The sequence below is a fragment of the Otolemur garnettii genome, unplaced genomic scaffold (genome assembly GCF_000181295.1).
Source record: "Otolemur garnettii isolate 467f Iridium unplaced genomic scaffold, OtoGar3 scaffold00027, whole genome shotgun sequence".
Classification (NCBI taxonomy): Eukaryota; Metazoa; Chordata; class Mammalia; order Primates; family Galagidae; genus Otolemur; species Otolemur garnettii.
In genome coordinates this window covers 16641250-16655306 of record NW_003852422.1, presented here as the reverse complement: position 1 = coordinate 16655306, position 14057 = coordinate 16641250, and the positions used below count along the sequence as shown (strand labels likewise).

The following is a 14057-nucleotide window of genomic DNA, read 5'->3' as shown; positions in this document are numbered from 1 at the left end:
CTAACAAGGAGTGTTGCCAGGTCATACATCTGACTATTCTTTGTGAATCATAAAGCATGACCCAAGATGTCAGGGCACCTGTTTCTCTTTTGTTAATTTTCTGTGGTATTTTCTGAAGCCTATCTCGTAAGAAAGATTTTTTTTTGAAAACTTTTAAATACTAAGACATACATGAGAACTTAGTCTGCAGAATTTGATCAAGGATCTAAGTAAAAATAGTAGGATATGTGCCTTTACATGGTGAAGCAAACCAGATTGAGATTCCTGCTTAGGCAGGAGCAGAGGGGAGTTGCAGGGAACAAAAGCACTGATGGGGTGGCTGCCCTTCCAGAGCGCAGGATCCCTGGGAAGATTCTCAGACCCTTGTCCCCAGTGCCTATCTGTGGAGTAGAGTGAAGTCAGTTCCTGGCTACTGGTTTCTACTCTCCTCCTTTTTCAGAGTTTCAGGAAAATGGTTAACCTTGTTTTAAATACTCTTACCATCCTCTTTGCACCAGCACAAGCAGAAAGACAGAGAACCGGGCTTCCTGTATGAAGTGGAAACAGGGAACCCTTTCCCTATTCCGTGCTCTGCCTTGGAACATAACTGGAGAAGGAAAGAAACCATGGACTGCACACAGCCCCTCCTAACATCCGCTGCCTTCTACATTTTTCTTACAGGAAGATCCACGCCTGAAATTTCCTGTACACATGCGGTCAAAGGCATCTTTAAACCCCAATGACCTTGGCCCTCTTCCTGTGAGTACACGGGAGGCACATGGAACGGGCTGAAAGTGTTTGTTCGTCCGTCTGCCAGCATTGAGTGAGAGGTCCTGTGGGCCTTCTCTTTCTCTAAACTTCTTGGGTCCCAGTGGTCTCTTTCTTAATAGAATTGGGTGTTTGGCTGAATTCTAATAGGATGTTATGGTTACTTGTTAAAGAGGTTTCTGAATTGCTAGCTGCCAATGGAGGTAGACCTTGCAGCCAGGATGTGCGAGAGACGCTCTGAACGGGTGTCAGTTTAAGCTGTGCTCACTCATTTTGTAACTCAGCAACCACTGAATTCCATCATGTTGCCGATTTAGTCATAGGAACAAAAATGATAAGAATAATGTGGGAGACAAAGGCATAAGTAGTCATAGAAAGTTTCTCTAAGTCGTTTAACCTGCGGATATTATAAATTTTTCTCCATGTTGGTAAATTGTTGATAAATCTTTTTACCAGTTTGTTCTCCTTGGGGCCTGAGCAGAAGTTGAGCTATTTACTTCAAATGGGTTTTTTTAATTTAATTTAATTATTATTTTTTTGAGACAGAGTCTCACTATGTCACCCAGGGTAGAGCGTTATGGCATCACAGCTCACAACAATCTCAAACTCGAGTAATTCTCTTGCCTTAGCCTCCCAAGTAGGTGGGACTATAGGTGCCCTCCACAACGCCTGGCTGTTTCTTGGTTGCAGTTGTCATTGTATAGCTGGCTCAGGCCGGGCTCAAACCTGCCAGCCTTGGTGTTATGTGGCCGCACCCTACTCACTGAGCTATGGGCCCCAGGCCTACTTCAAATGGGTTTTGAGTGAAACCTTCACAAGTATCCTCCTCAACAGCCCATCCCCAATTAAAGAAAAAAGACACAAAGCTGGCCAGTAGGAGTTGGACTCCTAAGACTGTTTTTAAATGGGAATTTTAATTTCAAGCATGAAGACCTTTTTGTTGCGTGGGATATGGTATATTGTGGTATAAGTTTGAGGCTAAAAAGGTGAGAGTCCATTTGCTAAATAATTAGGTTATACATTCCAAATCTGTTTAGTTCCTGGAAAAACATGAAAATGCCAAAGAATAAGTTTAGAAAGTAGAAGAAAGTAATTGTTTCTGAATCTGTTGGATTCATGAAGTTCAGATAGCAAACAGGAAAAGTTCAGATAACAAGCCTGATCTTGAAAAAATTATCCAAATCGGGTGGTGCCTGTGGCTCAAAGGAGCAGGGGCCCCATATGCCGGAGGTGGCGGGTTCAAACCCAGCCCTGGCCTAAAACTGCAAAAAAAAAAAAATTTTCCAAATCTAATATTTAGTTCATGAGTTTGAATGGTAAGAGTTTGTGGCAGAGAAAACCAGTTTTAGATTGTCCAGCTGCCTGGATAACATGAGTAAAGTAATTGTGGCTAACATTTTTATATTAACCCTCTCCCTTCATTTAGTACTCAGTATTTAGTTAATTAACTGAGCTGCTGAGCCTCAGACTCCCCTGTTCCCTGGTCTGCTGAAGTTTGCCTTTGAAGCTTTGTCGATAGCAGCTCATTTCCCATTCTTCACACACTGGCTACATCTGAAATTGTGGAACCTGTGATAAAGCATGTTGCTAGACATTGCCAGGAGTTAACCTGAAATGTTTTAACTTATTGTCATTGTACGGAAGAGTATAGAAGTATCCTATAATTTTTAAATTCTGCCTTTGAGGCCAGGTGTAGTGGCTCACGCCTGTAATCCTAGCACTCTGGGGGATGCAGGCAGCCAATTGCTTGAGCTCGGGAATTCAGAACCAGCCTGAGCAAGAGCAAGACCCCGTCTCTACTAAAAATAGAAAAGAAATCAGCTGAGCATTGTGGTGGGCATCTGTAGTCCCAGCTACTTGGGAGACTGAGACAGGAGGTTGTCTTGAGCCCATGAGTTGGAGGTTGCTGTGAGCTATAATGATGCCACAGCACTCTACCCAGGGCAACAGAGTGAGACTCTATCTCAATACAGACCAATTCTTCCTTCAATTTGGAAACTGCTAGCTAACACCTGTGTTCTCTCCCTCTCTCCCTTCCCCGGATACTAGCCTGGTTGGGAAGAAAGAATTCACTTGGATGGCCGGACGTTTTATATCGATCATAGTAAGTAGGCACTGTTCTGGATGTGTAGCTATTGCAGGTAAGGGGGGAGGGTAACTCAAATAGTATAGTGAAAGCTTTGTCGTTTTACTCTCTGTCTAGGCAGCCAGGTGTTATGTGGCGAGAATGATACCAGGGAGTCAGTGCCCTCCTACGGTACTGTGCATTCACCCCATGTTTGCTTGAAAGTAGCCCCTCAAGCTTTCACCCAATTTGATCTTGTGACCTATTAACTTTTTTTGTTTTTAATTAAAAAATTTTTTTTGGTTGGTGATCCCTTGACTTTCGTGCTTTTAATAAATACACTCTGGTAATAGAAAATAAGATTAGAAATGATGATGTAGTCAAAAGTCTGTGTGAGCAGAGTGTGGGGAGCAGCACAGGCGTTTGTGGGGCGCGGCCTGCAGAGGGCCTGGCCGGGCGCCCGCTCTGACCTTATTTTCTATTCGCAGCATGTTCCCTTGCACCCACCACACTAATGCCTATGTAGCTCTTGTAAAGTTGTGGTATATTTGCTGTAGACATTTGCTCCAGCATCTATGAATAAATGTGTGGTTTCTCATTTCAACTAAAAGTTAAACTAATAAAGGTTTGCTTTTAGCCAGGGGTGGGGGGGGGGATTTTTTGTTTTGGGTTCTTTTTTGAGGTGACATGTTTATAGATCCCTGAAAACTTCTGAAAAAGAATATTAAAAAGAAGGCTGTAAGTAGACGTAAAGTGAAATCATGCATGCAACTTGGCAGAATTTGGGTCTCTGTGAACACAAAGTCCTTGCCAGCTTTCCCCACCTCCATGTTTCCGTCACTAAACAAAAGCCCCCTGACAAGGCGCTGGCAGAGAAGTCTGGTCTCAAGGAAAGCGCATACGAAGAGGACGGGTCACTGTCCACAGGCGGGTCACTGTCCACAGGCGCGGTACCTCTTCCAAGTGTAAGGAGGGGCCAAGTGCATTGATGGGCTTTGCTCCCCGGCCTGAGGGTTTGAGGGGTTATTATGAATGGAATTCAGCAAGAGGGCCAGCAGTTCAGAATTAAACCAAAAGCAGGAATCATAGGTGTACGTACATATTTAGAGGGATGGGCTACCCTTCAAATCAAATATTTCGAGGTGCATATGCTTTTGTCTTTTATCAGGAAAAAATACTGATTTGCCTACTTCCTGGAAGTGTATGGTGAGCATAAAATTGCTCCCATAAATGCTTTAATATATGTACATACCCCACTTTTCCCTTGAAGTGCTAGTTATTGTACTCTTTAGAGAACTCACTAAAATGAGAGGTCACACCCCTTTTTCTCAAAAACCAGTTCCAGTTTCCTTTTTAGCGTTTTGTGCATTACCGTTTCAGTTTTCAAAGACAGGTGTGAATACTAGTGATTGTTTTACTAAAACAAGGTCTCTACTGGCAGCACAGCCTTGGTCTGTGACACAGCATTTGCCCAACATGGTGACAGTGTCCTGGCTGGGGGTGATGCTCAGGTCAACCTGGAAAGGATGCTGTGAAGGCTCTGAATGTACTTCAAGGACCCCAAACTGGGAATTGCAGGGAGCCACCTATACATTAGGAATAGTAACAATCCATTTCCCCGGTGATGTGCATAGACCTAACATAATATACAGGAGAGGCTTGATAAATGGTGACTTGAAATCAGGGTCATGGAGGGTCAGCGAGAAGGTCTCAGGTCGTTGCTGCCCTTTATCACAAAGTGGAAAGAACTGACTCAAGGAGCAGCAGCTCCCAGCCACAAGCTGGCCCAGTCCTTGTCCACAGGGAGTTGGAAAAGGGTGGGTACCTGAGCTCTCTCTGACTCCTGGTCAGTTGGACAGTTACATCAGCACTCTTTTGGATAGTCCTGATTCTTCTGCCCAGCACAGCACCTGGGAGGCTCCTCTTCATTCCTGGGGATGGAGTGATGTTGGATAGACCAATGCAGAGCCTGATTGAGCTGCACCAATGTGATATTAGTGGCCATTCGCTTGGAGGGTAAAATTATCAACCATACCAACATGTTCTCTTCAACAGATACATTGAACAGCATAAATTAGGCAACCAGAAATCACTTAAGAGAAAGATAAATTTATGAGAACCCCATTAGCTATTAATGCTACATTTCTGCACTTCTTTGTAATTTGTGAAGATTTGCTCACAGAAGGCAGTAGAGAGGTTCACATCAGTTAAACAGTTCACTTCATTTGCCTTCCTGCCAAAAGTTGGTCTTTTCAGACTGCAGAAGGCCTGTCTTTTTGAAGAGGTTTTAGCAGGCTGACACTCCCAAATGGGTTTAATGACCTGATAAATAATGTGTGGGAACTTTCGTACTGTCAAAATGAAACCTCACTTTCTAAAAAGTTCTCTAGCAAAATCCAGCATCTAATTCTGCTATCATACTGCCTACATGTGCAATTACTGTGAAAGCAGTCATCTTCTGAGTTGTTCAGAGTCTTCCAACGTAGCTGAGATATTTGACTATACATTGAATTACAGATAAGAATGCACTTGTCTTTTGAATAATTTAATTATTTTCTGCTTCATAAATTCTTGAGGTTAGAATTTTCAAGATTAACCATATTCAGTGATCTGAAAGATCTAATTTCAAAAGCAGCGAGTGCTCAGTAATAATCTTTTCTTTTTGGATTCCTTGACGTGTTTGGTTGATATTTATGGAATAGCTTCTGTGTTCAGGCCTGGTGTAAAAGGCTAAAGGGAAGATCTTGAACTTAATCTCTAGTGCTCACAGGAATGATGTCATTCTTAAAGACCAGGCATGCCTGGCAGCTGAGTAATTGGCCGCAGTTATCATATATACAAAATAGAAAGAAAATATATGCACAATTCCAGGGAATTTCTTGATTTAGTCTTTCCTGCCAGCAGTCTTACCAAACCTGTTAGTAGTGGCTAAATTGACTGAGTCTCTCATCCTTCTACTTTCTTCTTTGTCCTTTTGTTTATATGACTTAAAGAAGAAGAGCAAGTTTAGACTCAGAGATTCAAAAATATATATATGGATAACTGGCTACCATACACTGACAATGCCTAGTTGCAAAATTGATCTTTATTGTAACCATGTAGAAACTTGCATGGTTTTGAAAGCTTAGACTTTGATAAAGGGATTTCATGTTCACCATCAGCTTCATTCAGTCACTTAAAATATAATGTATTAAGCTCCTGCTGCATGCTGGAACCTCCGTTAAGTGGTGGAGAGGGGATGGTGGAGATGAATAACGATTCTTGTTCTCAAGGGACTTACATCTAGTAAGGAGTACCAGGAGATGTTTCAGGGTTTTGTACTGGAGGGTGAGCCACTTGTTACCCCTAAGCAAAAGCAGTGGAGGCAGGGACTGCCCTTGCCTGGGGAGTGGTTGGGTACAGGGGATGGGGGCGTGCTGCAGGAGAGTCTGATGGAGTGGGTTACCTTCCAAATGGATGGGAAGTGCTGAGTAACATTGAGCTGGGCAAGCACAGTGAAGAGTGATTTTAGGAGGGGGTGGGTAGCATGTGGAGATGCCTGTGTGTCTGTAGATTATGCACCTTCAGAGAGCATGGCTTTGCTCTAAATAGCTGGTGTGCAGCAGTGGCCAAGCCAAGGGCTGTCTGTGTGTGTGAGGACTGGGCTTCATTCTGCAGCCAGTCAAGAGCTCCTAAGGGATTTTCCAGAGGGAAGTGACAGGGTTCAAATTTGTTGTTAAGAAAATCCCTTTGGCCAGAGCTGTAGAGGAAGTCTTAAGCAAGGGGATTGAGACCATGGCCAGGGAAGCTTAGAGAGAATAGTCCAGGAAAAAGATTGAAGACCTTGGCAAGAAGCCTTATGAGGGAGAAAGATGGGGACGGCTCAGGACCACAGAAGTGAGTGATGTGGCCCTGTTCCTGATTTGGACAGTGATACTGCTAATTGGAGTATGGGCTCACATGAATGGCTGGTGGTGCTGGGTGATGGTGGTCCTATTTTGGTAGCGTAGAGCTGAGGTACCTGTAGGAAGTCCAGGTGCAGATGTGGAGGCTGGAGATCGACAGTGGGGGCTGCTCTGAGGAGTTGGTAATCCTTGTGAGTCAGGAGTCAGTTTATTTTCTGCTTTGATGACGTATCCAGGTGATGTGGTTGTAATCCAAGGTGGTATTTTAAGGCACAGTTTCCACTAAACTGTGTTCCATTTCCTTTATTTTGGTTTTCTTTTCTCTTAGTTTCCAATACAATAATAACTTTTACTTTCCAAAGTCTTCTATTTTCAAGGTTAAGGAACCCCCAAATGGCTTTTGCTTTCATCAAGGTTCTCTCAATAGTTGAGATGTTTCGTGTAAATTTTCTGCCAGCATGAAAGCAAAATAAGGATTCTGTAATCATCGGGTATTATATACCGTGTTTTGTTTGTTTGTTTGCTTGCAGTTTTTGACTGGGGCTGGGTTTGAACCCGCCACCTCCATCATATGGGGCTGGTGCCCTACTCCTTTGAGCCACAGGCACTGCCCCTTATATAGCTTTTTTTTTTTAAAAAAAAAAAAAAAAAAAAAAAACTTCTGCTTTCCTTAAAATAATACCAGAGTTTTGTTTTTGTTTTTGGGGGTTTTTTTGAGACAAAGCCTCAAGCTGTCACCCTGGGTAGAGTGCTATGGCATCACAGCTCACAGCAACCTCCAACTCCTGGGCTCAAGCCAGTCTCCTGTCTCAGCCTCCCAAGTAGCTGGGACCACAGGCACCTGCCACAACCCCTGGCTATTTATTGGTTTCAGCCATCATTGTTGTTTGGCGGGCCCGGGCTGGATTCGAACCCGCCACCTTAGGTGTATGTGGCTGGCGCCTTAGCCACTTGAGCCACAAGTGCCAAGCCAATACCAGAGTTTTAAGAAATTCTTCATGTGGTTATTAAAACTGAATTCACTAGTTACTCTCATCAGTCCACTTACAGAATATACAGAAAATAAAGTGAATCAGTGTTCGTTATTTTTCAAACATAATTTTTTTTTAACCGATTTAGAGTTTCTAAAACTCGAAAGCAGTCTTTTTCAACTTTTTTTTTTAATCTCGCGGCACACTTGAACCTGTAGTTAAAACTTCTCAGCACACTCAAATTGTGTTGATTTTAAAAAGTTAAAAAAGAATACTGGGCCTTGAACGTCTTTTGAAAATAAATTAATTAATGATCTTTAAAATTCTTCATGGCATATCAATTGAAAATCACTGCTCCCCATACCTTTCATGCAAGTCCATCCCCACCCTCACCCACAGGTGTCTTTAAAATCGTATTCATTATGCATAGTTACAAATCCTAAGGGGTCCAGGGCAGCTATTTGTGTTAGCGCTTACCCAGGTAGTGGTGTGGGTGGCACGGTCTTGTTCACATTAACTCATTTGGGAGAAAGAAAACTACCTCTTGCCAACTTGGCCAAAGGGAAACTGTTCTCTGGACTCTTCCTCTGCTCTCTGGAATTCTCATTTTTTGGACTGCCTTTATCTGCTTTGATTATTTTGTGTGTGTGTGTGTGTGTGTGAGTGACGCATGTGATGGATTTTTCATTTGTTCAGTATAAGATTCTTAATTGAAAGCAGTTTTTCAATACCCTAAGCAAATACAAAAGTATTTGAAATGAGAAAAGAAGTCGTGTGTGTGTGTGTGTGTATTAGCCTTTTTGGGAACTTATGTCTTTTTTTCAATGAAATGAAAATCAAGATCAAATTATAAATCTTTGAGAGAACAGGAGTTTGTAATTGAAATTTCAACAGATTGCTTGCCAAAAACGGTGTGAATAGATCGTCGTGCAGTTATGCAGTTTTGACTGAGTGTTTTTAACTTAAACAGTGTAAGGGGCATTTGCCACACAGACCACAGTTACCTTCTAACTCTGAAATAACTTATCTTTTGTGAGGGGAGGTATTATTACTGAGCAGCCCCAGGAATCCAGGGTATTCTTTCAAGAGCATTCTTTACGTAGAATAGAATTGAACTAATATGCTAATTTTTTTTTTTTTTTTTTTAACATTTTCAGATAGCAAAATCACTCAGTGGGAAGACCCAAGACTCCAGAACCCAGCTATTACTGGTCCGGTCAGTATTCTCAAGTTCTGACTCCTTAAGATTTGGGTTGATTCTAAGTGTGCATTTCTTGTATATTACTGACAACTGATGCCAAGGGATTGGAGTAATTGAGTAGACATTACTCTTATCTTCTTCTTGCTGAAGGTACAGCTGCATGTACTTTTTGGGAGGGCCTTCACTGCAAAAGAAAAGAAACTGGTTTAATAATGATAGTAGAATTCTACACTTTCTTCTCCTCCTTTGTAAATGAGGAGATTAAAAGTATGATCAAAATTTCCTCCCTTTTTGAATGAAGCAAAACCAAGCCCAATATTTGTAGAGTTTTGTCATCTCTTTGGGCCAGGGATAATACATGCATGTTAATCAATTTAAATCTTCTCCAACTTTAAAAGTCTGTAGAAGTGTGGGTGAGGTTGCAGCTAACTTTGGGAGCTGGCAGTTCGGAATCTTTAATTCTGCTAACCCACTAACTTTCTCATAGTACCCTTCACATGTAATGGGTGGGAAAAGAGCCAGTTCTGACACATCGGTATAATGACATCCTAAAGGAACTGGACTCCACTGTCCCACAGTGTCAGCAGACGCTCAGCATTACAAACTTGGGGGTGGGACCACATGCTGGGGAGAGGGGGAGGACTGCCCATCAGTTGTTATAAAAGTGTAAGGAGCTGATTTGGAATTACAGGAACTGCGATGAGATTAGCAGAAGACTGCAGATTTGCGGTTCTTTTAAAAAATCTAGAGGAGCAAAAGGAATTAAAGTTGGGTATATAACATGCTGAGCCTAGAAGCCAATAGGTATATTTAAAGTACCAATTTCATGGCTTTGATCTTGGTCCATTCAGCTTATGTTTTGAATTTAGATATGTTCATTTGAAAACTTAAAAGATACTAACACTGCAGATGTGCATTGATAACTGACACTCCTTTAGTTACTTGTTACATTCATTTATTGGATTTGTTCTGCCACTGTGGTGGTTTCTTAGGCAAAGTACCCAATAATACCTGGATTAGAACAGTTAAAGTACTTTTTCCTTGCTACTGCCTTACTCTGAGGGTCCCTTTAGGACACAGTCACAATTGTAATTGACTGACAGGGTAGTATTTTCTCCTCTACATCATCAGAAGCCAGGTAAATTCAAGAAACCATGCTGTTTTCAAATGACAAAAGTTTTAAATCTTTTTCAAGTATTTCTACGAGGTATTAGTCAATTACCTTTGCTCAAACACTGCCAGTTTTTATGGTCATTTAAAATTGTTTGCATCATGAATCCAGGTAGATTTACCCCCAAAAATACCTGTTTTTTTCTGTTTTCTATTCGTGAAAGAGCTTTGTTTGCTCTTCTATTATTATTATTATTAGTGACATTGCTTTTGGTAGGGGTATTATGTGTACTTAAGTAATTAGGAACATACTGTAGACATGTGGCCTTTATTGTCATTCAGTTTGAACTATTTGGCAATTTTCATTTGATTTTTCTCCTTGATTTATAAATTAAAATATGCTTTTTAGTTGCGAAGAGTATGGGAGGGATTTTTGCCTGTCCATTTCTGACTGATTATTCAAATTTGTTTGCATGATGGGCAGAGAACATTGACTATAGAATATTTATTATTGGGTATTTGAACCTTTCCTGGAGTCTTGGTCATTTCTTGTAAATTTCTGTATGTGTTGTAAAAGAATGTGTATCGTGTCTTTGGTTGGATGTATGAGGTCAAGCCTGTGGTATTCGAATTATCTTTATTAACTGTTTCTCTGACTATCTGCCCATCAAGAGAGTTGTGTCAAATACTCGGTGGTGATCATTGTTCTGTCATTTTGTCTGAGACGTATACAGCTATACTTGCTTTCTTTCTAAAATAGGATTTGCCTGGTGTATCTTTTGTCTCATGTTTTGTCTCCTTTCCTGCCTTCCGTTAGATTGATTGAATATTTTCTCCTGTTTTCTCTATATGCTTTCAAATTGTACTTCGTAGTCTATTCTCTGAGCACTCATATTAAACTTTCAAACCAGCATAGTTAAGGTAAAAATTGGTCACTGTACCCCCATCCTGGATAGCATCAGACCACAGGGAACCATAATGCTGTTACTCCCATTTACATGTTACTATTGGGCAGAATTTTTTAAAACTACCTTGTCTTTAAACTTTTCAAATAGTCATTAATATTTTATCTTTTTCCCCCTACAGTCAGTGCTGATTGAATTTTACCTGTTCTTTGCCCACCATTGATTCTTGCATCCATTTTTCCCTCCCGTGAATTACGTTTTTTCTTAATGGAGCATACCACAATTTATGATTCTCAGTGTGTTCTGATGACCAGCATGTCAGTATCATCCAACACGTGTTAGAAACAACATGTTTTCAGGTCCTACCCCAGACCTCCTGACTCCATAGCTCTGGCTGTATGACAATCTTTGTTTTAACAAGCCCCCTCCCAGGGGTCCGCTGCCCACTCAAGTGTGAGGACCTCTGCCCAGCAGCACTGTGAGTGAGTCTGAGAATGGCACCATTTCTTAGTCTTTGAAGGTCAGCTGATTATAGAATTCTCAGTTAACTTATTTTCCTTCAGTACTTGCAGGTATTCTTAATGTTTCTGGCCTTCATAAATGACGAGAAGTTTGCTGTCGGTCTGATTGTTGTTTCCGTGTAGGTGAATTGCTCTTTGCTCTGGTGGTTTTGGAATTTTAATCTGTGTCTTAGATGTCCTGCAATTTCACTGTCATGTGTGTGTGGATTTCTCTCTGTCTAATCTGTTTTGGACTCATAATTCTTTAATATGAAAATCATGTCTTCTATAAAATCCTCAGCTGTTAATTTCTTCACATAGTACATTTTTCCCGTTTTCTCTGATTATCTATTTTTATAACTCCCATTGGGTACTTGGTTCACTTTCGCACTGTCTTATCTCTCAACTTCGATATTTACCCAATCTCTCTCTTTCATTGCTGTGTTGTGAGTTATTACTCAGCTCTTCTGGTTAATTCTTTCTTAAGCTTTTAAATCATCTCTTTATCAGTTCATTGTGTTTATTATTTCAGTGACGATGTTTAATTACTCAAAGTTCTAATTGGTCTCTGAAAGTTTGCGTTGTCCTTATAGTTATTCTGTCTTGTTCTTTCCCTTTTTTTTTTTTTTAATTCTTCATCTCTAGCATTTTAAGAATATTTTTTATTTCATGGCCTCTTTCAGATCATTCTATTATCTCTGGGCCTAGGACTGTTAAATCTCCCACTTGTTATGTCTATAGATTCTTCTTAATGGTAGCTCATTGCCAAGTTCAGTTTATGATTTGTGTATGTGTGGGCTTGCATGCAAGGGAGAGAGCGAGAGTGCACGCATCTTTATTTATTTTTTTTTTTCCTATGGGGCTTTTATAAGTCCTGACCTGTATTTACTGTTAACTTCTTGGCTTGGATTCATGTACTTCCAATTAGTATAACTGTGGACCTCGCTTTGGTATAGGCTTCGAGTATGGATTTATTACAGGTCTGTTTCTTTTTGTTTTTCTTCCTTTTATGGTCCTGGACAGAAGGTAAGCTTTCTTGCAACTTCCCTGGGCCGGTGGGTAGAATTTTCCTTTCTCCTTTTCAGATGTTAGGTTTCAAGCAGGACACTCTGTTCTTTCTAGGTCATGGAGACAGAAGGTCAAGTTCTGTGTCCCCATGGAAGGATTAAAACACAAGCCCACACACCTACGAGTCTAGGTTGAGCGCACACTCAATTCTCTAATTTTCAGTCTTTGTATTTGGTGCCTAGAGTCTCTCTTTTCTTTTTCCCAAGTTTTAAAAATATTCTAGTTAGTCCAATGTTTCCACATATTTTTAGGACAGGGAGCCTTTCTATGGTAGCATTGTATGTAACATTCCTATAAAGCTACATGCTCTCTGTGACAAGTACCACCAGTCGCAGCATTTATTAAATGCTATCTGCATACACTGCTGGTGATGATCTGCTACTAGCTCATGTTTGTGTAATACTTTAACTTTCCCAAGAACTTTATAATCATATGATTGAAAACCCACAGCAACTTTTTAGAAGCTCAAAAAGTTAACTGCATTGCTGACAGTCCCTGCAACTGTCAGAATCAGGACTGGAGCCCCAAACATGCTGGCATCACCCATGTCTTCACATTGGGCGTGGGCCCTTCTGTCCAATGATTGGTATCATCTGGACAACAGTGATATGATACCATTTAGAGCCAACATACACAATAAAGCAAGTTGACACTTGGTACCAAAATAACTAATTTAATACAGAGTAAAAGGTCTTTAATCAACAGACTTGTTATTAACAATCTTTCAGACAGCCTTATTTTGCAAGTTAAATTGTATGTAAGAAAATGAGATGCCAGATTTTCAAGAGGAAACAAGTAATTTGGATCATTCAGTACAGGAAAAATACATGTAATTCTCTTCAGAAGCTTCGTTGTAGGGATGTGTGTGTCCTGGTATGTGGTTGGAATCTTTTCAGGAGGACAATATATAAATGTACTCTTCTTAATTGTATCGTGAGAACTGCCTCTAGACAGAAAAGATAAGTATCGGAGGAAGAAAATGATTTTTCTGCTTGCATGCCACCATTCCCCAGAAGAAAGGCCAGGAACGTCTCAGCATCTTTTCCCACCCACACCTACTCAGCACCTGCCAGGTTACAAGACAGGCAGGAGCATGGATATCACAGGCAATGGGCAACGTTTTGAAATCTCTTCCTTGGCAAATGTGTTCTTTAAGACAATTAAACATGCACGTGCATTGAGGAATGTTGAAACTTTTCCTTAACATTTTCAGTGGGGGAACAAACAAAAAATAATTCCTAAGAATCACAGATTTGGGGAAATGGAAGACCCTAGTCAGATATATTTTGTTAAATCTTTCGACTTAACTGGAGAAATTCCTTACTGGAGACCATGTGTTGGCAGTGAGCCGGGGACAGAGGCTCCGTTAGAATTCAGGTTTTCTACACCTGGCCTGAGAGAATGGAAGGTGGTCAGTTCTTCAGTTTAATTCCTCTGTATCATAGTTTCAACTAAAGCATCAGCAAGTGCTTCCCCTTCTCAAGACCTGGCACCCACTGTCTGCCGTGGTTTGTCTCCTGCTCAAATCTGGCTTGCTCAGCTACCCGCTCCTCAGAGCTGCCTCCCCTGACCAGCTCCTCTGAAATAACCCTTCAGGAGCTCTGTG

General features: G+C 41.0%; 1 protein-coding gene across 1 annotated transcript in view; it reads left to right on the top strand.

Annotated features, from left to right (window-relative positions):
* Window positions 1-14057, top strand: part of NEDD4L (neural precursor cell expressed, developmentally down-regulated 4-like, E3 ubiquitin protein ligase) — a 339833-nt gene that overhangs the window by 295835 nt on the left and 29941 nt on the right. The window contains exons 17-19 of the mRNA XM_023512363.1: window positions 661-738; window positions 2797-2851; window positions 8825-8883. Of these exons, the coding sequence (XP_023368131.1) occupies window positions 661-738; window positions 2797-2851; window positions 8825-8883 (192 nt within the window). The remainder of the gene's footprint in view (window positions 1-660; window positions 739-2796; window positions 2852-8824; window positions 8884-14057) is intronic.